The 22,259-nt window shown below is 34.6% G+C and overlaps 1 protein-coding gene across 1 annotated transcript in view; it reads left to right on the top strand.

The window, feature by feature from the left end:
• LOC105295867 (serine/threonine-protein kinase TNNI3K) overlaps positions 1 to 22,259 on the top strand; it is a 268,258-nt gene that overhangs the window by 74,146 nt on the left and 171,853 nt on the right. The window contains exons 6-11 of the mRNA XM_011365693.1: positions 391 to 489; positions 4,258 to 4,396; positions 9,941 to 10,085; positions 10,172 to 10,276; positions 13,661 to 13,755; positions 14,336 to 14,485. Coding sequence (XP_011363995.1) covers positions 391 to 489; positions 4,258 to 4,396; positions 9,941 to 10,085; positions 10,172 to 10,276; positions 13,661 to 13,755; positions 14,336 to 14,485 — 733 coding nt within the window. The remainder of the gene's footprint in view (positions 1 to 390; positions 490 to 4,257; positions 4,397 to 9,940; positions 10,086 to 10,171; positions 10,277 to 13,660; positions 13,756 to 14,335; positions 14,486 to 22,259) is intronic.

Below are 22,259 nucleotides of genomic sequence, written 5' to 3'. Positions count from 1 at the left end.
TTTGGAAGAGATGGCATTTAGCTTGAGTTTAAATAGCTGTAGATTGGACAGAAGAGAATTCCTGGGTGCAGAGATAATGTGAACAAAGACTCAAAGGAGCAGGAAATGGAATGCAGTTTGACTATACAGTTGACTTTATGAAAGCGAGTAATGGAAATAACACTAAAAAGGATAACATCAGGTTCAGAGGACCTTGAATGCCAAAGTAAGGGGTTTGGTCTTTATTTTCTAGACAAAAAAAAAAAAAGCCATTGAAGGTTTTGGAGAAGGGAGATAGAAGAAAACTGTGTTTCACCATGGTGATTCCTGAAAAAGAGATATGTGTGGTGGTTGTAAAATGAATTTTAATGGCCAGGTGCCTAAATAAAGCTGCTAAACTTTCTTTTCCAGGCTGCTGATGTGCTACTGCAGCATGGAGCTAATGTCAATGTTCAGGATGCAGTTTTTTTTACCCCATTGCACATTGCAGCGTACTATGGGCATGAACAGGTAAGTGTGAAAGTAGGATTTCCAGTGGTTGGGGGACCACTTAAGTGTTCCAGGCTTTTGTTGAACTGTCCTGCTTCAAAGAAAAAGGATATTTAAAATACCCTTTGAATTATTTTTTGCCATATTTTTATCAGCTCCACCTTTCAGGAGCTTGTAGATCCATAAAACATTGCAGTTGCAAAGTTATTTATTTTGATTGGCTATTTTAGTACATATGGAAGGCAATAGAGCATGTTTGCTAGGCCACAGGAATTGGTCAGCCCGAGTCTGAAAAATTCCTAGATATATGAACATGTGATCTTCAGTTTCTTCATCTATAGAATGGGGAAATATTAATAGTACTTACCTCATTGGGTTGCTGTTGTGATGAAATATTAATTTAAAGTGTTTGGCTAGTGCTTAATAAATGTCACTGTGTTGGTGCTAATGACAACAACGATAAAACAAATCACAAAGGCTTTTTCAACAATTCATCTTTCAGAAACTGGGTTTCTCTTCTTTTCTACTGTCATAGTATTTAGTAAGCTGAAAAATGTCTCCCAAAATATGTTTATGTTCTAATTTCCAGAACCTGTGCACTTTACCTTAAAAAGGACTTTGCAGATGTGGTCAAGTTAAGACCTTGAGATAGGAAGATTATCCTGGATTATCTTAATGGACTCGTTATAATCACAAGAGTTTTTATAATAGGAAGCAGGAAATCAGAGTGAGTAATCGGAGATGGGACAGTGAAAGCAAGAGGTTAAAGTGATATAAGAAGGGACCACAAGCTAAGGAATCCCGGCAGGTGTAGAAGCTGAAAAAGCAAGGAAATGAAAGCCTCCAGAAGGTGTACAAACTGCTAACATCTTGATTTTAGACTTCTTACCTCTGCAACTATAAGAGATTACATCTCTTCTTTTAATCCAATAAATTTGTGGTAATTTGCTACAGTGGCAATGGGAAACTAATACACGGAATAACCTAAATTAAATAAAAAACAATCACTAAATGTGCTTTAAATATATAAAATGTATAATTTACTTTAAATATATAATTATATAACAGGCAAATATTCATGTGATTTGATATTCTATAATAAAGTAATAATATGTATAGAATGCTTTAAATTTTACAATGTACTTTGATATAATAAATAATTTCATTTGACCTTCATAACAACCTTATGAACTTAAGATGTGAGTTCATACTACACAGTTCAGGCACTGTGTTAAGATCTTTATATAGTTTTTTTTTTAATTGCCACAATCCTGAAATTAGCTGTCATTTTCCCCTCTTATGAATGATACACATGGAGTTCACTCAGGTCAGGTAGCATACTAGAATCATGCAGCTAATAATAGAAAATCTGGACTATATATTCAGGTCTGTCTGATCCCAAAACCCAGGCCCATTCTGCTGTACCTAAGAGCTTCTTCTTATACCTCTTCTATCTCTCTTCTTGTATTACCAAATCATAAAGTCCAGGCAGTTTGCCTGAGTGGTAGAGCTAGAATTCAAGGACAGATGCTCTAATGCCAAAGTGTATTGATTTTCAACCTTAACATATCAAAAGACAAAATTTTTATATACTGCTTTCAAATACTGCCCTTTAGCTATACTAAAGAAACTAAATAAACCAAATAACACAGAAAGATGAACATAATTGGAAAACCAAAACGTAACTGTTCTCTTGACATCCTAGTTTCATTCTTTCTCATTTTATATCTCTAGATCTCTTGTCGTACTCAGTTATGGAGTAGGGTTATACCTTTTTACTTTCATAGAGGTCATGCCATTGTACTGCCTGAAGATCCCAAGTTAAAAATCAAACTTACTAATGTCTCTGTGCTGTTCTAGTCATTGTACCTTTATTTATTTATTTATTTATTTGTAGTCGTCATATGCTCAGACACTCAGACCTGTGAAGTGTGACCTGTAACTAGGGAAGATTGCTCATTTCATTGATGTGCCGCTCAGAATGCACTGGAGTGCGTTGGAGAGCTGGGCACTGAAAATGCTTATAAAAGTACAGGGTCCAAAAACCCAAGCAATAAAAATAATTCCATACTTTTCTGACTTCAGGAACAGACAGGATATACACAATGCATGTTATCTGTAGAGTCTTTCCCTTTGGTGAATAACCTCATCACCCAGCAGAAACATAAAGAGCTTCTATGCATGTTTGGTGGAGGGCTAAATTATTCCCTGAATATATAGTCACAGTCTTATAAAATTATGCTAAAATGTGGATGGCTCTTTTATGATAAGGGACCCACTTTCTGCATGTGAAGACAGCACATAAGTAATTTATGGATGCTATTGTCATTTGCTAAAATATGCTGATGAGAGAATGGTACATTCAATATATAAATGTGCCTAATGTGTATGTTCCTTGCCATTTGTTTATTTACTTATTTTTAAGTGGAAGAGTAGATTTTTTTTGTACCAAGAGCAATATTTTCTAGGTATATAATAATACTGTTTAATAGACAATCGATTTCTAAGATAATTTAAAACTGTCCATTATAAAGTCACATAATCAGAATTTATGGAGTTCATGTAAGTGGAAATATGTGCTTAGGAGTGCAAGGTTCTTGAGACTAAACTACTACTGTTCTGATTTCTCTTGAATTAAATATTGGTCTACCGACTAGCCAACAAAAGGATAAAATATACATGTACCACCTTGGTGCTACGACTTCTGCCAATATTAATTGAGTAATAGATACTTTTCTAAGTGCTTTGTATGTAATAACTTATTTAATCCTCATAACAGCTCTATGAGGCTGAGCTATTATTATTTCTCTTAACAATGAAGAAGCTGAAGTTTCAAAAGTTCAAATAATTTATTTACGATGACATAGCTAATAAGTAGAAGTCTGATTTTAGAACCTTTGTTGCTTGCCTAACTATACTCAATAGGAAGTTTCCCCACATCCCGTCCAGCTAATTTTTTCTTTGCCTAGAATTTTTATTAAATACATACCATATTATTGAGAGGTCTCTCCCCAAACATGTTAATTTGATGCCACATAGAAAGCCAAAATAGTTTTGGAGCTTGAATTCACTTTTATGCTGATACTTCAGTGGTCAGGACAATTGAGGGATCCTCCCATAACTGTAATTTTAATGACAAAGATACATACTAACTTACCTCTTGGGATCATTATGATAACTTCTGAAAATCCCAGAGGAGGCAAGTGAGGTTTAGGGACATTATTTGGAAGGTTCCTAAATGAATATGTAAATAATTTGAAGGAATACCATAATTACCTGAAATAACTCCTGGAATGCTCCTAAATTGTTTAATACTTCACCTCTCTTTGTTCCTTTGAATGTGAGTCTCAGCTAATTGGATCTCAGCTAGTATAGCTATCTCTCATTTACAAAAACAAAACAAAACAAAACAAAAAAACAAACCTCCAGAAAAGAATGCAAACTTCCAGTAGCAAGATGACCATCAGTAACCTATGAATGGAGCAGTTGTGAAAATCAAAAAATCAAGTAAGCACTGCTGGCACTAGGCAGAAGACGACTCTGGAAAAGATTGGACTTTGGTAAGGATTATTGATGTTCAATGAAGACCTAACCTTTAAATTGCCATAGTTTTGAACTTCTCGTTAGGTGATATAATAATAAATCCCTTATTATTTAGGCCAATTATGATTTTTTGTTATTTTTAGGTAAAAATAACTTAAGGCCTTAATGATATTTCTTTTTCCATGTTGCTGAAAGCTTTGTATTGTTTGACTTTTGATACCAATTCCAAATGAATGGATCTTTTAGGTAACCCGCCTCCTTTTGAAATTTGGTGCTGATGTAAATGTAAGTGGTGAAGTTGGAGATAGGCCTCTCCACCTAGCATCGGCAAAAGGATTCTTTAATATTGCAAAACTCTTGATGGAAGAAGGCAGCAAAGCGGATGGTAAGATTACATATTTAGATGACCTTACTATCTTTTAATTTATATGTACTTTTTACTTGTACTTTCCTTATTTACTAGAGAATAATCTTGAAGATAACTAATCCTGTACTCATGTACTAATTTGTTCTACAAGTCATAATTTATTATCTTTAGTGTGTTAATTAAACCTATGTGTTTACATAGTTTAGCTCAACTTTAGCTTTTCTTTACATAGTTTAGCTCAACTCTTAATATATTAGGTGCTGCAGTAAAAAGTATGGGATTTTCCTAAAGAAATTATTCCTATTTGTTGTTATTCACTAATCTTTTTTTTTAAATTGAGATAAAGTTTACATACAGCAGAATTCTCAAATTTTAAATAAATATTGACTTAAATGACTATTTACTTATGCATACACCCACGTAAAAAACACCCAAATTAAGATATAGAACATTTTCATCTGGAAGGTTGAGAAATTTCATCTGTAATGTTGAACTCTGGAAATTTCCCTTGTGCACCCTTCTCAGTAAATAGCTTTCACCACCAAAAGAAATCACTATTCTGACTTCTATTGCCATAGGTTAGTTATATCTGTTCTAGTGGTTCATGTAATTTTGTGATGGCATTCTTTAATCAACACAATGATTTTGACTTTTATCCATGTTGTTGCATGAATCATAGTTTGCTATTTCTTATTACTGAATATTATATGAATATTCCACAATTTATTTATCCATTCTCCTCCTAATGGACATTTGAATGTTTCCAGTGTTTGGCTTTTATGAATATAGCATCCAGAAACATTCTTATTCAATTCTTTTTGTGGACATATATATTCATGTATATATATGTAAGTGGAATTGCTGGATCAAAGGGTATGCACATGTTTAACTTTTCAGGAATTTTCAGACAGTTTTACAAAGCATTTATATTTTTTCACACTCCCACAGCAATATATGAGAGTTTCATTTGTTCCTCATACCCTCCCAATATTTGATATTCCTATTCTTTCTAATGGAAATAGAGTTAGAGTATGATAGGGTTGCGGGCGGGGCGGGGGAAGCTTTAGAATACATAGAACACAGTTTAGGTGAAGTTAATAGAATAAAATTTCCTGCAGCATTTTATTTTTTTAAATTATAAAATGAATTTTAGAAAATTGATTAAAAGTAGATTATTGAAAAAAAATTCTTTCTCTTTTTCTCTTTCCCACAAACTTTTTTTGACACAAATTCACTTAGAGTTATATCTTGTCATTAAATTCTCTCAGGCATATCCAACATTCTTTCACTGACCCCAAGAGACCTAATTAAAAGCCCAGCTATAAGAGCTGCTGGCCTTTGCAGCAGAAATGATGCACATTTCCAAAAGGACAAGGTTGTCAAAGCTCTAGGACTGCCAGTTCCTTGGTCCCAAATTGAGATTGTTATTCAGTTAATAAAGCTAATCAATGTTTTGATTTACTCATAAGAAAAATACAAAGGCTCCCAGACATGATTATGACAAGAAGTTAAGGCATTTTCCAGTTTCTGTGTCAGAAATAGGTCCATTTTATTTTGTAAACTTTGAGAAACATAGTTTGTGTCATTTTGTAAGAGACGATATGCAGTAACACAGGCATTTCTCTTATCATTATCATAAACAACCCATATTGTCAGGACACAAGTAATGCTGTTTCCTGGACCTTATTTAAGTAATCCCTTTGATTCTGTTAGTTTAGAATAGGCAGAGGTACACCTCTGTGAATCACTGAACACATAATTGTGTTTTTGAAACTGCCTCACTCTTCCAAGGGGTCAGGAACTGTTCACTTTTTTCCTTTTATTATCGATGTCACCCTCAGCTTTTTATTCCTCTTCACAACTCCAAAGCTCAGTGGTGTCAAAATGAGTGTCATTTATGATCAGCATGTCTCCAGGATCAAAAGACGCTTCTACAAAAGGCATTGAAATGTGTACTGCACCTGTATTCCCCCTACATACCAGTATCGTACGATATAATTTTTAACATTTTCTTTCTGACTGACACAAGCACTACATATACCTCCTACCCAATCATTTAAAAAAATCAAGAGTGTGACTCAGATTGTCAAGTTTTCTTTTTTAATTTTATTCTCATACGGACTTGATATCTAAGTCCCTTTTGCATTTCAACCAATTGTAAAGAATAAAATCTCTTGTGCTGAAGGACACTGCATAGGGTTTATTATCAACTAGTTCACTTATTCTAAAATGTAGCTAGGCCTCCAGATGATTTATTTTAGATCTGGACCTTGCCTGTAGTAAATGAGCACAGGAGGAAGAGTAAATGGATGACCCCAAAAGGAGCACAATTTGAAATCTGGCATTTATAGTATGTTTCCATGGAAACAGAATGTCACAAATGAAAATAAATCAGGTTAAAAAATTAGCCAAAATGTAATTCTGAAAGCAACCTCTTCAGTTCAGCATGTTTGGGAGACTGACCTATTCAGTCATGTGTGTTTTAAGTCTCTAGTCTTCTTCCTTGTACCTCTTAGGGCAATGAAAAAGGAGAAATGTAATGCTCATTGAATGAGATTGCAAAGGTCAAAATATTGCTAGACTCCATAAGAAAAATATGGTGATACAGTCCTCACAATATTTAAAATTCAGAATTTTAAAATTTGTTGTCATCTGAATGTTAAATGTTAATAGTTGAATGCCATAATGCTTTTAACACAGAACTGGATTTTATAGAAAGTCACACAAATTTCTAGAGTATTTCAGTAAGAGGAAGTATTTTATTTTTAAAAATATATCTTGTCAGAATCACAAACTTGGGAGTTGCTTTAGAGAGCTAATGGGATATGCTGACATTTCTGGGTTAATATGGATTTTTTTATTTTATCATTAAGATCAATAAACAGATATAAGCAAGTAGTAACATCCATTTTCCCACCCATTGATCCAATCTTTCTTTCAAAAGATGTTACTTACATATAATTTTTGTCTTTTTAAATTGATCCAAGACAAAGCTAAGTAAATTAAAATGACTGAAGCATAAATATAGCTGTATATACATAAACTCTGTGTCTGATCCAGATTTCTCCTGGCTTGACCCTTTGTTTGGCATTTATATCTTCTTTGATGAAAAGAAAATCTAGGCCACTGTAGGTAATTCACCAAGTAGATAATCTACTTTGAAGATTATTGATTTAACTAGAGAAGAATAGTGTTGGGTGGAGCCAGCGATGGCCAAAGGCAAATTATGAATTAATGGAAGATTGTGCTGAACTCTGCCTTACAATGTCCCCTCTGCACCTCAAGAACTCTTAATTGACCTCAGATGCCCTGGACTCCCTACTGTTTTCAGGCATCGACTCACAGTATTGACTTTTCTGGCTTCCAACAGAATGTGAACAAAGAAAAAGTGTCATAAAAAGGAATATAATCAAGACAACCAGGAACATTTTTCTGAAGGAAGGGTGTCCTTTGAGTCACTCATTAATAGAAAAGATTCAAAGATTTATTTTTCAATAACAGCCTTGGGAGGAGGAGTTCAGTGAATGTGTTAAAGATTTTTCTTTGGCTTAAGATCGAGCAGAAAAAATAAAATAAGAATCGTTACCTACAAATGTAGCAGCTACAAGGCCTAAATCAGTGTTCATTAAATGTTAAATGATGATTTTAGTAACAATAGTAATAAACTACTTGCACATTTTTGAATTAAATATTACCTTTGCTTTCTTCTCTCCCTTCCTATTCTCCATGATTACAATTTTTTTTCCTTCTGTTCTTTTGTTTTTTTTATATATATAAATGAGGATTAATGGGATTTGTTAAGGGCTGTTATTTTCTATTTTGAATAAAGCACTCTATACTGTTGGACAGAGTAATCCAGTAATTAAAAAAAGGCTATAGGCCAGTTGACCTAGCTACTTTAGTTTTAAAAATTGTGCTAAAGCAGACTCAGAATTTAGTAGTGTGGTTTTCAGTGGTTCTTACTTTACATCTGTAATTCTTGACTATTCAACTAGCTGGTAAGTGATTCAAAAGTATAGATTCTATGTATTTATAGCTTATTGGTCTTAGCACTTAGCAAATTTCTAGGAGAGAAATCAGTAAAATGGGGAAGTAGACTTTTTTATTGTGTCTAATATGTGACAGGCATCATGTTAGAAGCTTTCCAGTTATGTTCTTCTTTAATCCTTTCAACTCTGCAACAATAGTGCTATTTCATTGTTACTAATAAGAATCAATACCTTCAGCACCTAGCACAGTGCCTGGTGCTCAGTGATCATTTAGTATTTGTTGGGGAATGGCTATATATCAGCCAGGTGTTCTCATTTGCAAGCATCGGAAACTAATTCTTGTTAATTAAAGCATAAAAGGAATATATTAAAGGATATCAGGCAGAATACAGAATCTTCCCCAAGACAGAGTTGGAAAGCCAGGTTTGGAATCCTCGCAGTGAAGAACAATGTTTAAAAAAATCACACTCCAAAACTAGTCCCTGTTAGGCACACACATTAACACTTGTGATTCTGGCACCAACAATGCAGGGCACTGAGTCTATGGCTAGAATTACTATTACTGGAAATTGGTTGGAGCTATTCCACCACTGCTACATTGCCCAGATAGATTGGGCTCTGCTTTTTTGTGTTATCAGCTCCAATGTCAGAGCCTGACATAATGTGTTGATTGGAAATGCCTATAGATAAGTGTCCAAACCAGGACGCTGTTGAGAGTGAAAGGGTCACTATTAAACATTAAGCTAGGATAACAGGCCTAAACCGGGACATATGGTCAGCCTCTGCTAATCCTGTTCCCTAGCTGCAAAGGAGATTTGGAAACCATATTTCCAGCTTCTGTGAGAGAGCATGGTCTTGGCCTCTAGGTAGTACTTTCAGTATAGAGAATTCCCTAAATGTCAGAAGAGGTCATGAGGCTGGGTCGGCCAAAGAGAAGGACAGATGCTCACTACTAAGTGAACAGCTGAGTATTAAATAACTGTCTAAGATAACACAACCAATAAGGTTTGCCTCACTCTAAAGCTCTTTTTTTGTTTGTTTGTTTCTTTGTTCTTTTAATTATACCATGTTTTTGTTCTGTAGTATGACAATTCTCATTTAGGAGTATATCAGAACTGCTTACACAGTGTTGTAAACAGAGTGCTGGTCCCCACCCTAATTTATTGAACCAAAATCTCTGGGAATGGTGCTCTGGCCAGGATCTATAATTTTTCACATCTTCCAGAGGAAAAAAAATCAATTTTAAAGAGTATGTGTGGAATTAAAGCCACGAGTACCTTTTAGGTGCTTATTAGTTTCCTGAACTATTCCATTGTGTAAGGTAGATTTGATTAGATGCATTCCATAGAATTTATGGGAGCTTAGAAGAAAGCCTGTTTAATGTGATAAGAGTCAATAGAATATAATTATAACTTTTTAAATTGGTTGCACTTAATTTCCTTTATTATTATCATTAATTGGCAGTTTCCAGGAGTTTATCAGGCACTTAGAAAAGTCCCTAGCACTACACATGAGAAGGCTTAGAAACAGAGGATTCCGGATAACATACCTTGTCCCTTCTTGTTGACGACAGTGAACGCTCAGGACAATGAAGATCACGTTCCACTCCATTTCTGTTCTCGCTTTGGACACCATGATATAGTGAAGTACCTGCTCCAGAGTGAATTGGAAGTCCAGCCTCATGTTGTTAATATCTACGGAGACACCCCTTTGCACTTGTGAGTATTATGTATAGTTCTCTAGGTCCTCTAGGTATATGGCATGTACCTTTTTGCTATTATCAAAATATTTTCTTTAACTCTAGGGCATGCTACAATGGCAAATTCGAAGTCGTCAAGGAAATCATTCAAATATCAGGAATAGAAAGTCTGACTAAGGAAAACATCTTCAGCGAAACAGCTTTTCACAGGTAAAAGAATATTTAAGTACAATAACCGCTAAACTTAGCTGGCGCCCTGTGGCTCCTGCAGTTGTGTACATAAAGCAAGAACAAATAGTGGCAGATGTTAAAATCAGAGAGCAAGAGCAGAGGGTGGGCAGAGGACAAGGAGCACAAGCTAGATGCACAGAAGAAAAGGTAGAGGCAGATGCTGCAGTTAGTACAACAGATGGGGCCAGAGCCAGATGCTGCATTCCTGGCAACAGTCACAAAGACAGGGACTGATGTTGCCAAGGCAACAGGCATATCAACATCTGTAAGCATATTGCTTATATTCCACTTCACTCTGCAGAAAGCTGCCAAAAGGGGCAGTGCCCGTAATCCTCCTCCTACAAGAATCTCATTACCAGAATTCATCAGCATCCAATGTGACATTTTTTTTCCTTAGCACTTAAACCTTATGTGCAAATGTATCTACCTATCTAAGACATCCATCTGTCAGCCTATAAAAGCTTAGTAAGGGTGGCCACTAAGATACCTAAGAAGGCACTAGCTCCTTTCTAGGAATTGATGAGAGTCCTTTACAGTGTAGTTTTTACTCTAGAATAGCACACTGAAGGAACAACTAGTTTTGGAAAAGTTGCAACAAAAAATGAAGGACAGAAAAAGAGGAAGGAAGGAAAGGAGAGAAAGAGGGAGGGAGACAGGAAGGGAGAAGGTTGCTAATAACTCAAAGTTATAAGGCCCTAAAATGTCCAAATGGAAGGCAAATTTTTATAAACTTTAAAACCCTCATTTTTAATGAGCTACTCTTTTGCTATAAAAATAAAAACATAGTAATTTGAATTTAGTAAACCTTGAGTATAAGATCTTTTACCTACAAATTAGATTTCTTGGCTAATTTGCAACCTCTAAAAATGTATTTGGAACCAATATGTTATTCACATAGTATTTCTGTAACACCGGTAAATAATAAAAATGAGGACACTCTTTTTCATACTGAATTAAAATTAAGCTTGTGCTCTGCATGAGGCATCAACCTTTCAAATTTCACTTGGATTTTCAGATTTTTCTTATCAACCAAGATTTCAGCAAAAAAGGAAGCAAAGAAAACTACCATTTATGGAGCAGTGACTACCAGATTATTTGCATCCATTATCTTATTTAATCTTCATAAATATTTTATAAAGTTGGATTTATTATCCTTCTTTTACAGATGAGAAAATTAAGGCTCAGAGAAGCTAAGTAGCTTGATTCCTATGGCTAGAAAATCATGTAGTAAATGTCTGCCTAATTCCAAATCCTGTGCTTTTTATATATATCTTTACTTTCTAGTAACAAAATTATTTGTCTGTTTTCTATATATACTCTGTAACAGAAAAGATGCAAGAACTCTTCAGATCATGCCTTTAGTCAGAATGGGTCAGTGGAATTTGTCACTGAAGGGGACAATTGGCAAAACTGATATGTATGGTTGCTGGTGTCCTCTTTTCCCATAGGTCATGCTTATTAAGGCTGACACCTCAGGCTTGTTTTCAAATAATTTTGCTACTGTGTACACATAAATTGGAACCAACTATAATCGGAAGGTGATTGTCACCTCCAGAATATTGTCTTAGTCTGATCACTTGGTTGATTCCTCAGATCTCATGCTGAGATTATCAAGGGCTTTCCAGAAATCAACTCATTAACATAAACACAGCTGTGGTTGAAAGTGCTCCTTTGTTTTATCCCTCTGGAGCTATGTCAGGAATGGAGGGCAAAAGACCAAATATTGTAATAAAAGATCCTCCCATTGTTTCCATTGCTGAAGAAAGTACAAGAGTTTTAGGAGCTCTGTGCCAGGCATGGGGTTGAAGACCAAATATATTTTTCTTATTACACTTCATAATATTAGAGAGTCTCTACGCCCTTCCTTTAACCGTGATTTAGATGGGTTTCTGCCCAATGTTAGCTCCTGCCATTTACCCATATCATAGAAGTAGAGTATTGCTAATGAACAAGCGATACCAAAAGAAAAGATGTGGGAGAAACTACAGAAAAAGAAAATTTGTGAGAATTACTAGTCAAAAAAAATAAAATCTAGCAGTCATCACTAGGCATGATTTACCTTACATAAAATCTTTTTCTCTATGCATCTTTGTTTTCAAGCTAAATAGTAGTTAGAATTCCAATTAACTACTTCAGCAAACCTAGTTACAAAATTTATCTAAAGAATCTTATTTCCTTTGGGTCCTGAAATATGTTAATTTTTCCAAACAACAAAACAGAACAAAACAAAACAAACAAACAAACAAACAAACAAACAAACCAATAATAAAATAGCCTCACATCAGGAAAGAGCTGACAATGAATAGTCCTCTATAGCTTATAATGTTCTTCTATAAGCATCAATTCGACTGAAATTTCAGCAACAATGTGTCAGGTAGAAAAGGTATTATTGTAATTATTTTCTAGGTGGTAAAACTACAACTCAAATAGATCAAAGAACTGGTCTGAGGTCTCCTGGCTAGTAGTATTGCTGGAGCTGTGGATTTTTAACTCTGCAACCAATGCTCCCACAGTAAAATGACAGCTTTGAAATCATTCTCTCTGACTGACGAAGTCTCCAGAGACATGGTGTATGGTTTTTCCAGGGAAAAAATTTAGACTGTGGCCTGGGTTTGATTAAATTTCTCAGGGCCCTCTGGGTTACCCCATGTGATTGTCCTACAGAATGCCTAGGTCCTGTAGCTAAAAATACATGGAATTCTTACAATATTTTCCCTCCTTTTATGAAAAAGGATTAATAGCATAGGAAATATTTATTAAGAAAATACTAGAAATTTTATACACTTTTTTTGGTCAAGGCCCAGATGTTAGAATCTTCAGGATTTTATTCTATACATGCTTGTTTTCCATTGCCTTCTCCCCTTACCTTCCACATTTCCCTTCTCCATCTCTTTAGTACTCTTATATATACATCTGAAATAACCTGGGTAAATCAGGGCTGTATTAGTTTTCTAAGGCTTCCATAACAAAATATCACAGACTAAGTTGCTTGGTCACCAGAAACTTATTTCTCGCAGTTCTGGAGGCTGAAAGTCCAAGATCAAGGTGTCAACATGTTAGGTTTCTTTGAAGCCTTTCTACTTAGCTTATAGACAGCCACCTTCTCCCTGTATCTTCAAATGGTTGTTCCTACTTTTCTGTCATTTGTATACCAGTCTCACCTTTTACAAGGATACTAGTCATGTTGGATTAGGGCCCACCCTAAAGATTTAGTTTAATTTAATTAGCTCTTTAAATTGTATCTCTTTAAATATAGTCACATTGTAAGGTTATGGAAGTTAGGGTTTCAACATAGTAACTTGGGGCCATGTAATTCATCCCATAACAGGAACCTTCTATTTTCTTTATGGTGTATTTTTGCAGTGCTTGTACCTATGGCAAGAGCATTGACCTGGTTAAATTTCTTCTTGATCAAAATGTCATAAGCATCAACCATCAAGGAAGGGATGGGCACACAGGTAAGACTATAGGGAGAACATCACCAATTTCTGATGCTTATTAATGCTCAAGAACAGTGGTGTGCTCAAGAAGGAAGGGATAGCAGGAGTGGTCAACCCCAACGGGGAATGATATTTTTCAGTTACATCATTTAGAGTTGATGGTGCAGTCTGACTTTGGATCGGTTTTATTATTGTACCAAATTATCTAGAGTCAATGCATTTCTTATGGCCTGTACCAGGAATAGACTGATCATACTGCCCTCCCTTTGGTTTGCTGCTCAAGGAAAATACTTGATTGGGCTCTTTATTCTTTGATTTGTACAAAGATGCTAATATTTGTACTTGGTAATTACAATGGATATAGAAATATTAGAAATCGTGCTCAACAAAAGATAGTCAAGATAAACTAGAACAGGATACTTCTTTTTGCTTAAAGTATATTGTTTTCTCAGTAATAGAATTAATTCTTTCTCAAAGAACTAAATCCTTGCTTTATACTTCTGGCAACAGTGCTGTGATGTGCTAATGACTGTCTTTAGAAAATTGGGGTTTAGTTTTCCTCTTTTTTCCTTTTGCACTTCCATTTATTCTGTTATAGGATTGCACTCTGCTTGCTACCATGGTCACATTCGTCTGGTTCAGTTCTTACTGGATAATGGAGCTGATATGAATCTGGTAGCCTGTGATCCCAGCAGGTCTAGTGGTGAAAAAGATGAGCAGACGTGTTTGATGTGGGCTTATGAAAAAGGTATATTTATCATCATTGCTTCTCTATAGTGATATTTGGAATTGTGTGCATATATTATGTCAATGCATCAATAATTATTTTGCTTGCATGATTCCTACACTCCCATTTCTCTATGGATTATATTTGAGTCTTTGGGATTTGGATCAAAGAGTTCAATAGACCATCACTAGAGAAGGCAACTCGTGAGCTGTGTATGAATTGAAGGCACTCTCGGTATTGGCACTTAGAAAAGAGAATGTGCCATCACATTCCTAGGTATTAAAGAAACAAAATTGTACTAGGTAATGATAGTTACTTTCTTAGAGTAGACATAGAGCTAGGCTTTATCTCTTATATTGGGAAATTTGATGTGGATTCACATTTTTTTAAATGAAATAAATACCAAGAAAGAAAGGAAATATTTGTTTGATCTAACACTACTGACCATGCCTGCACTAGAAAAAGTAAGGGAGCCAATGATTAATGCTTAAGTATAAACTTGCTTGAGCTCAAAGTGGTGAGAACTTGGGCTCTGATATGGGAACACCTGGGTTTAAATAGAGCCATGTTCTTTGATCTTGGGCAAGTTATTTATTATTGGTGAACTTCTGTTTTTTTATCTGAAAAATGAGAATAATAACTTCTACTTCACAAGATTATAAAGAGTGAATGAGATAGTTTGTGCAAATTGCTTACAATAGTGCCTGACACAAAATAAGCACCTAATAATTGGTATTTCAGCAATGATAACATTGGTAATAGTAGTAGTATATAACTAAAAATGATAAATAATGAATTCTTTATTTTAAGGGAAAATAAATTAGAGACAATTAGAAAATGATATAGCATCTTCGTCATTATTAAGATATATTTTACCCCATAAATGAAATAATAGAAACTCTATACACATAAGCTCCTATGGATTTTAAATTTCCAGATTACATGGAACAGTACATGTTGTCATTGAAATCAGAAAGTTACAACTAAATACTATAATATATGTCAGAATTTGATGCCTGCATTGCCTTACTTGGATGTTTAAAGTATATAAGGAAACGTTCTAATCTTTTTAAATGCTAGAAACTTAGAAGACCATGCTAAGAGAGTAATTACTAAACTGAAACATTTCTCAGGCTACCAAGTTGATCTCAAAGGTTTTCTGCCTGAACTAGGACATGACAGTTTATTAATGAAAGGAGAGTTAGAGTTTGATGGATAGAAGTGGGAAACTGTTATAAGCACATAGACAAGTAGAAAGAAAAACATCTAAGTCTGAAGACTGCTAGTGAAAAAAATGATATAGAAGTTACTTTAATAGAGACAAGTGAACAGACATGGAATTGTAGGGAATGAGTTAGATATAGGCCTGTTATGTATTTTACTTTTTATTTAAGTATTGTATAAACACACACACACACACACACACACACACACACACACACACACACACACTCATACATGTTTGCACATTATACTTCAGTGAATTTTCACAAAGTGATCTCCTTTATCATCTAGGTGATGAAACTGATCAAGGCCAGCACCCATAGCCTCACTTACATTCTCTTCCAATCACTCCCCAAAAGGAGGAGTCTTCTTGAAGCATATATTAGATTTTGCCTCTTTCTGTATTTTATATAAATAGAATGTTATGGTATGCAAGTCTTTGTGTCTGGCTTCTTTTGACCAAAATTTGTGAGATTCATCCATATGTTGCAGGTAGTTGGAGATCGTTCATTTTTATTGTATAGTATAGTGTTTTGCTACTGTATCCATATGATGTAGTTATTCATTCTACCATTTAGGGGCATTTGGATAGTTTTCAATTATGAATTATTAAGAATACTGTTGCTGTGAACATTCACATACATATCATTTGATGAATATCTGTATGCTTTTCTGTTAGATGTCATGGCCCCCTACTTTGTATTAAAAAAAAATTCCAGGTAGTTCTGTATTTGAGTATCAGTTGGAAAATCTTAGATATTCTGAAACATCAGGAGGCCTTACTAAGTCTGGTTACTCAACACATTGTATTTATCCAAGTGATTCTCAGACAGTATCTCTCAAAAAATTTGAGTTTTAGAGAAGGACCGTTCACAAAGCATTAGTGTTCCAGAAGACAGCTCAGAAACAACTGCTGCAGCTAGTTCTGCACAAAAGTTGGCTTTGTTTGTTTTCAGTTGATTGAGAGTGATAGTTGAAAACTGGTTTTACTTTCTTTTTCTGTGGAATCCCACACTTTATGAAACAATGAATCATTGTGTAAGCTCCGAAAATTTCCTACCAAACGACAACAAAAATCCTTTAGCTTAAAGGACTTAGCCACTGGTCTCTGCAACATATGCCACACTTGTTACCCTTATTTGTTCAACTAATGTGCCAGGCATCAGTGTTGTATTTCATTATTACTATGAATTTTAACAAATTGAATGTTGGCACTCAGGAGACGGATGTTTTGCATATGTTCTAGGGCAGAGCAAATCAAACTAATAAAATGAAATTGTTGCTATATTCTCTTGCTGGAGAAATGTTGCGTTGTTTTCATGTGGTCAAGGAGGAATGAAATGGCTTTGTTAAAATATTGTCCACAGTACAGTGTCTCCGTTATCTTTGGATGAAGAAATGGTTTCCTTTCTCACTCGGAGAGGGAAACACTAAATTAATAGATGTGGCACACTATGGATTTTCCTGAGCAAGTTGGAGGTGTCATTTGGAGTTCCTTCTTTAGAGATCTACCAATGACCCCATCATGGTTTCCTATCCCAGGAGAGATAAACCAAAAGGGAGCTTCATAAGCAGGGTCTATTTGTAAAGGAGAACTTTTGGATGTGCCCAATTTGAATAGCTCATCCTAGTCTTCCCTCTTAATGGAAAAGTGAGAGTCCTTCTCAGTAGCATCCATCTTTTTAAATGGTTCTAAGACAAATTTTTCACCTGATCCAAACAAAATTTTTAGCTGACCCTCTCTCTGCTGTTCAGATATAGCATGTTCAGGGGTCCTTTAGAGTTCTGGAAGAGTTATTTTACTTCCTTTTGGAATATTTTCAGAAAAAAGGTTTACTTACCATGGCTCCCTGTGGATTCAGGTATAAAAAGTATTTTCCATTTACATAGCCCTTCAAAATTTTTTTGTTTACTTATTGTTAGTGCACAATTTTATTTTAGTTACATTAGCTTCAGATGTACAATATAATGATATGACATTTTTATACCTTACAATGTGATTACCCCACTAATTCTAATAATCATTTGTCACCATGCAATGTTATCAAAATATTATTGACTGTATTCTCCTTCCCCTTTTTCATCCCATACCCTCCCTTCCAGTAACCATCCTTTTCCTCTATTTCTAAGAGTCTATTTTTGTTTTGTTTTCTTTATTCATTTACACAGCCTTTTTAACCTAAAGATATCAAAATCAATCTTGGAAATAATTTTCCTGGTAACTTTGATTCTATACAGAAGGCTACTGGTTAAGTGTCAGTATTTCTCTGCCAGACTACTCAGAGCTCCGATTTTACAATATTTAGAGTATTTTCCCCCTCCGAACCTGCCCCCATCTTCTTTTCTGCTATTCCATCTTAAAGTAGCGATAGCTGTCTCACTTGCTTGGATTTGTTCTGCCCTTTCCCTGGGGTACAAAGGACTTGTATGAATCAATTTAAATTGGCCAGAAGAAATAGCCAGCAGCCTGCTTATGTTCAAATCCTCTGCCCTAATCACCAGTATGGAAAAACCATTGAAAAGACCTACACATAATCTTATATCCATTGCATTAAAGATGAAACTGCCAAATTGAAAAGATCTCAGCCAATTAGAATTGAACACATAGCTCAATAGTGTGTCTGGCAGTTAGATTTGAAAAGTCTGCCTTTGACAAAGAAAAGCACTGCTTTATGTCAGTCCATTTAGGGTCAGAAAATAACCCAAACTAGAAACAGAACTAAAAACTTCTTATTTGCTTCCATAGTGACACCAGTTAAAGTAATTTACAGAAAGTCCTATTCCAATATCTAATTACCCAGAATACAATATTTGTATACAGCAGAACCATTCTAATTCACAATGACAGAGAGCTGCAGTTGGAGAATTAGTGAGTAAGTGAGCAAAAACAATAAAAATCAAGGCTCCCGTACCATGATATATACTTTGTTCATTCTTTTTGACAAGTGTAGTATGGTGTGAATTATTTATAGTAAACATACTATAGTGTATTCTCTAAAAGTAATGAAGTCTTACAGTTGTGAGTTTCTACAGTTTTTAGACAGTAAAAAATAACTAAGAAATAAGGATAGGGAAGGAGTAGAAGGGAGAAGAGGTGAATTCATTAAATATTTTGATAAATTTTCATCAATGAATTATAAATTTCCAAGTTTTTCTATATTGAATTCTTACCTATTTGGATTTTAGTGAACCTAGTTTATTTTAGTGAACATAACTTAGCGTGCTAGCGTGGATTAGGAATAAGGTAGAGGGAGGAATAGACAAAAGGTTTAAGTGGCACTTGAGAATCTATGTGTGATTTCCTTTATACTGGTTACATTTCTACATGTTTAGTTACTCTCTCTTTTAAAAATAAATAAATAAAATAATACCAATTCTTCTTAGACTGAAGAGAACTTTTATTCTTCTAAGGAGATAACACAAAAATACTTTTTGAAACATAATAACTATATAGGGAGCCATATACATTAAAATGGACAATAGAATGTTCATTCATTAAGTACCTATCACATATGCATATATATATATATATATATATATATATATATATATATGCATATAATTTAATTATCAAAATAATCTTTTAAATTGGTATTATCTTTCTATTACAGATAGATTAAAACTTAGGGCCATTAAGTCACACTTGCCTAATGGAATGATTTTCTCCTCCATTTTTGCCTAAACCACACAGCTCATAAGTAGAGAGCTGGTACCAAACAGAGGCCGGTATTATTATAGAGGACTAGATCTTACCATCTCACTCCATAATCAGATAGGTCTAAGTCTAAATTCTATCCTCATTACTTAATGACCTTGGATGAGTTATTTAACTTCTCTTAGCCTTAATTTTTAAATTTAAAATGAGTAAATTAATAACCACTTTATAGACTTCTGCCAAGGGTTAGGGATAAGATATAAAAGTCTGGAACATAGGAAATTCTTAATAAAAATGGTGGTATCTGTTATTAAGTGCATAGCAGAGTTTTGATCAAGCTCTATAAAACTCCCAAATCTCATTGTCTTTCCTAATTTACAGCATACTTTAGTGTCTGGTAAGAAATATGGCATATTGGCATATTAAGATGATGAGCATCCTCTATAGACCCACTAATGAAGAGTTTATATCCCTGCCAAACACCACTGGACAAACTTAGAATATATAAAAGCATCTGTTGTTTTATGGTATTGATATCTCTTATTTATGGCTCAAGTAATATAATTCATTTTAATACCTCAGAACTGAAGTGAGATCAAGGAGATCCTGAAAATCACTAATTGAAATATTATGAAAGTAATTTAAAACCATCATTCTAATATGTATATTTGCATGCAAATATATAAAACAATATTTTAAAATTTTAACTCAAATTCACAAGTCTCTTTACTACAACAGGACTTTCCTCCACTGTCATGGAGAAGTGTCAAAGAATTTGTGGCCATGTTGTTAAATAGCCACACCAACTGACATGATGCTGGATCCCTTTATTTGAGAATCTGAGAAGCACGTAAAACTCAAGTCCACAGTTGAACTTAACATCTTTTTTTATCCTTATCAATCAGTTTTGCCTACCATATCCCTTATTCATTCTGTCATTTAAAGGCATTACCATCCACTTATCACCCAAATCAGAAATCTGTATTGATGCTTGACTACTTTTTCTCCTTCCACTTCCTCCTCCCATACCCCTTTAAAAAAAAAGCCTTGTTTATTTTACTTTGTAGATATATTTTGAATCCATTTGTTATTTATTTTTACTATCACTGTTTTAGTTCATACCCTTATCAAATCTGCACAATAACCCTTTGAGACATTACCTATTCACATGATAGCAATACCTAAGTATTTGTTGTCCATACACAAATCATATTATTTCATATTTCCAAGCCTTTTCACATGCAGTTCTCTCTTTCTCTACACTCTTTAATTCTTTCCACCCAACTTCACTCTTTACATTTCTGATTTCTTCTAGGCCTTCAGTTTATGGATTCTCTCTTCTGGAAAATCTTCCCTGAAATTTCAGCTTAGTGGACATGTTCTTTATGTTTTATGGCACCATATACGCATCTCTATCTCTATTTTTGCCATTTTATATTGAAACACTCTTTCTCCTACCAAATTGTAAACTTCTTGAGAGCAAGCATCTAGGCTGTTAATTTTTGTCTTCCAAAAACTTAATTCAAATGCCGATTCCTAATAGATTTCAATACCTGTTTGTTGAAGTGAAAGAGTATGAACAGATATTTCAGTCATAACGTTCTATTTTGTGTCTCACTAAATGACATCTGGTCAGTCATGATATAGTTGATGTTCTCGAGAATACTAATTACCACTATTCTGTTGTCTCCATGGGTATTTCTTTATATATCATAGGCTTCTAATTAATTGCACAATCTTAATACTCAAATTAATAGACTGAAGATTTTAAAGAATCCTCTAAATAAAGCTTCTCTTTCTATGCACTGGAACTGTGAAATTTTTTCCTCTGACTGGAATGATTTTCTCCTCCATTTTTGCTTAATCAACTCATACTTATCTTTCAAGTTTAGCTTAAAAAACAATTCTTCCAGGAATTCTTCCTGACCCCTCCAGCCTGTTGTAAAATAGCACTAATATGCATGTTCATAGCATCCTCTACCTTTCCTTCCTAGAGCGTGGCTAAATAAAATTTCAGTAAACATTTATATAATTTTTGTTTTCTTTTCCATTAGCATTCTTTATAAGAGCAAAGGTCATTTCTATTTCAATATTATATTTTTCTTGTACCGACCATTCAAACAAAAATTTAGTACAAATCCAATATGTGATAAACACTGTATTAAGAACTGGGGTAAAACAGTAAGTTAGACAGACAATCTCGCCCTGCTCTGAGGACGTCTGCATTTCTAGCAGGAAGAGACAGGCTGCAAGCAAGAAAACAGATAGGGATGAACAGACAAAGATTAGTGCTGTGAATAAAATAAGGAAATGCAATGTTGAGTAAAAAGTTCAAGGGCACTATTTAAAATTGAGAAGCCTTCCAGAGGGCTTTCCTGGAAGATGTTATTTGAACTGGTACTCAATAAATATTTGTAGAAGAAAGGGAAAGGGAAAAGAAAGGCCCAATAGGAAGGAGAGAAAAAAATGAAAGAGGAAAGCTAAATGACTTAGTTTGTGTATAATGTTCTTTTGCAAAAGCATTCATGCCTGCAGGTTCTTATCTCAAGGTGAGGACTGGTGACATTCTTGTATAGGCCTTGTGATTAATGGGCAGAATAATGGGGAAAGGAGATTATACTCTCTTTCTATGATGTAAAATTAAAGCATCTTTCAGGTTCAAGTCATGAAAATATGTAGCAAGTCTGGAGTTTTCGTTGCCGCTGATTTAATTGACAGTGTGTGGGACCAGGACTGTCAGGAGGAAGATGAGTCACAGAAGGGCAAACATCAGAAGCCATCCTCTGATCCCACTTTTCAGTGTTTCTGAAAGTTAGTTTTTAACATGATGAGAAGGAGAGATAGTAAAATATTGAGCAAAATCTCATCTATATTATTTTGTGGAAGTTCTATTCTTTGAGGCAGGTATATCAAAAG

Source organism: Pteropus vampyrus, unplaced genomic scaffold (assembly GCF_000151845.1).
Source record: "Pteropus vampyrus isolate Shadow unplaced genomic scaffold, Pvam_2.0 Scaffold115, whole genome shotgun sequence".
NCBI lineage: Eukaryota > Metazoa > Chordata > Mammalia > Chiroptera > Pteropodidae > Pteropus > Pteropus vampyrus.
This window is presented reverse-complemented; position numbering and strand designations above follow the sequence as displayed.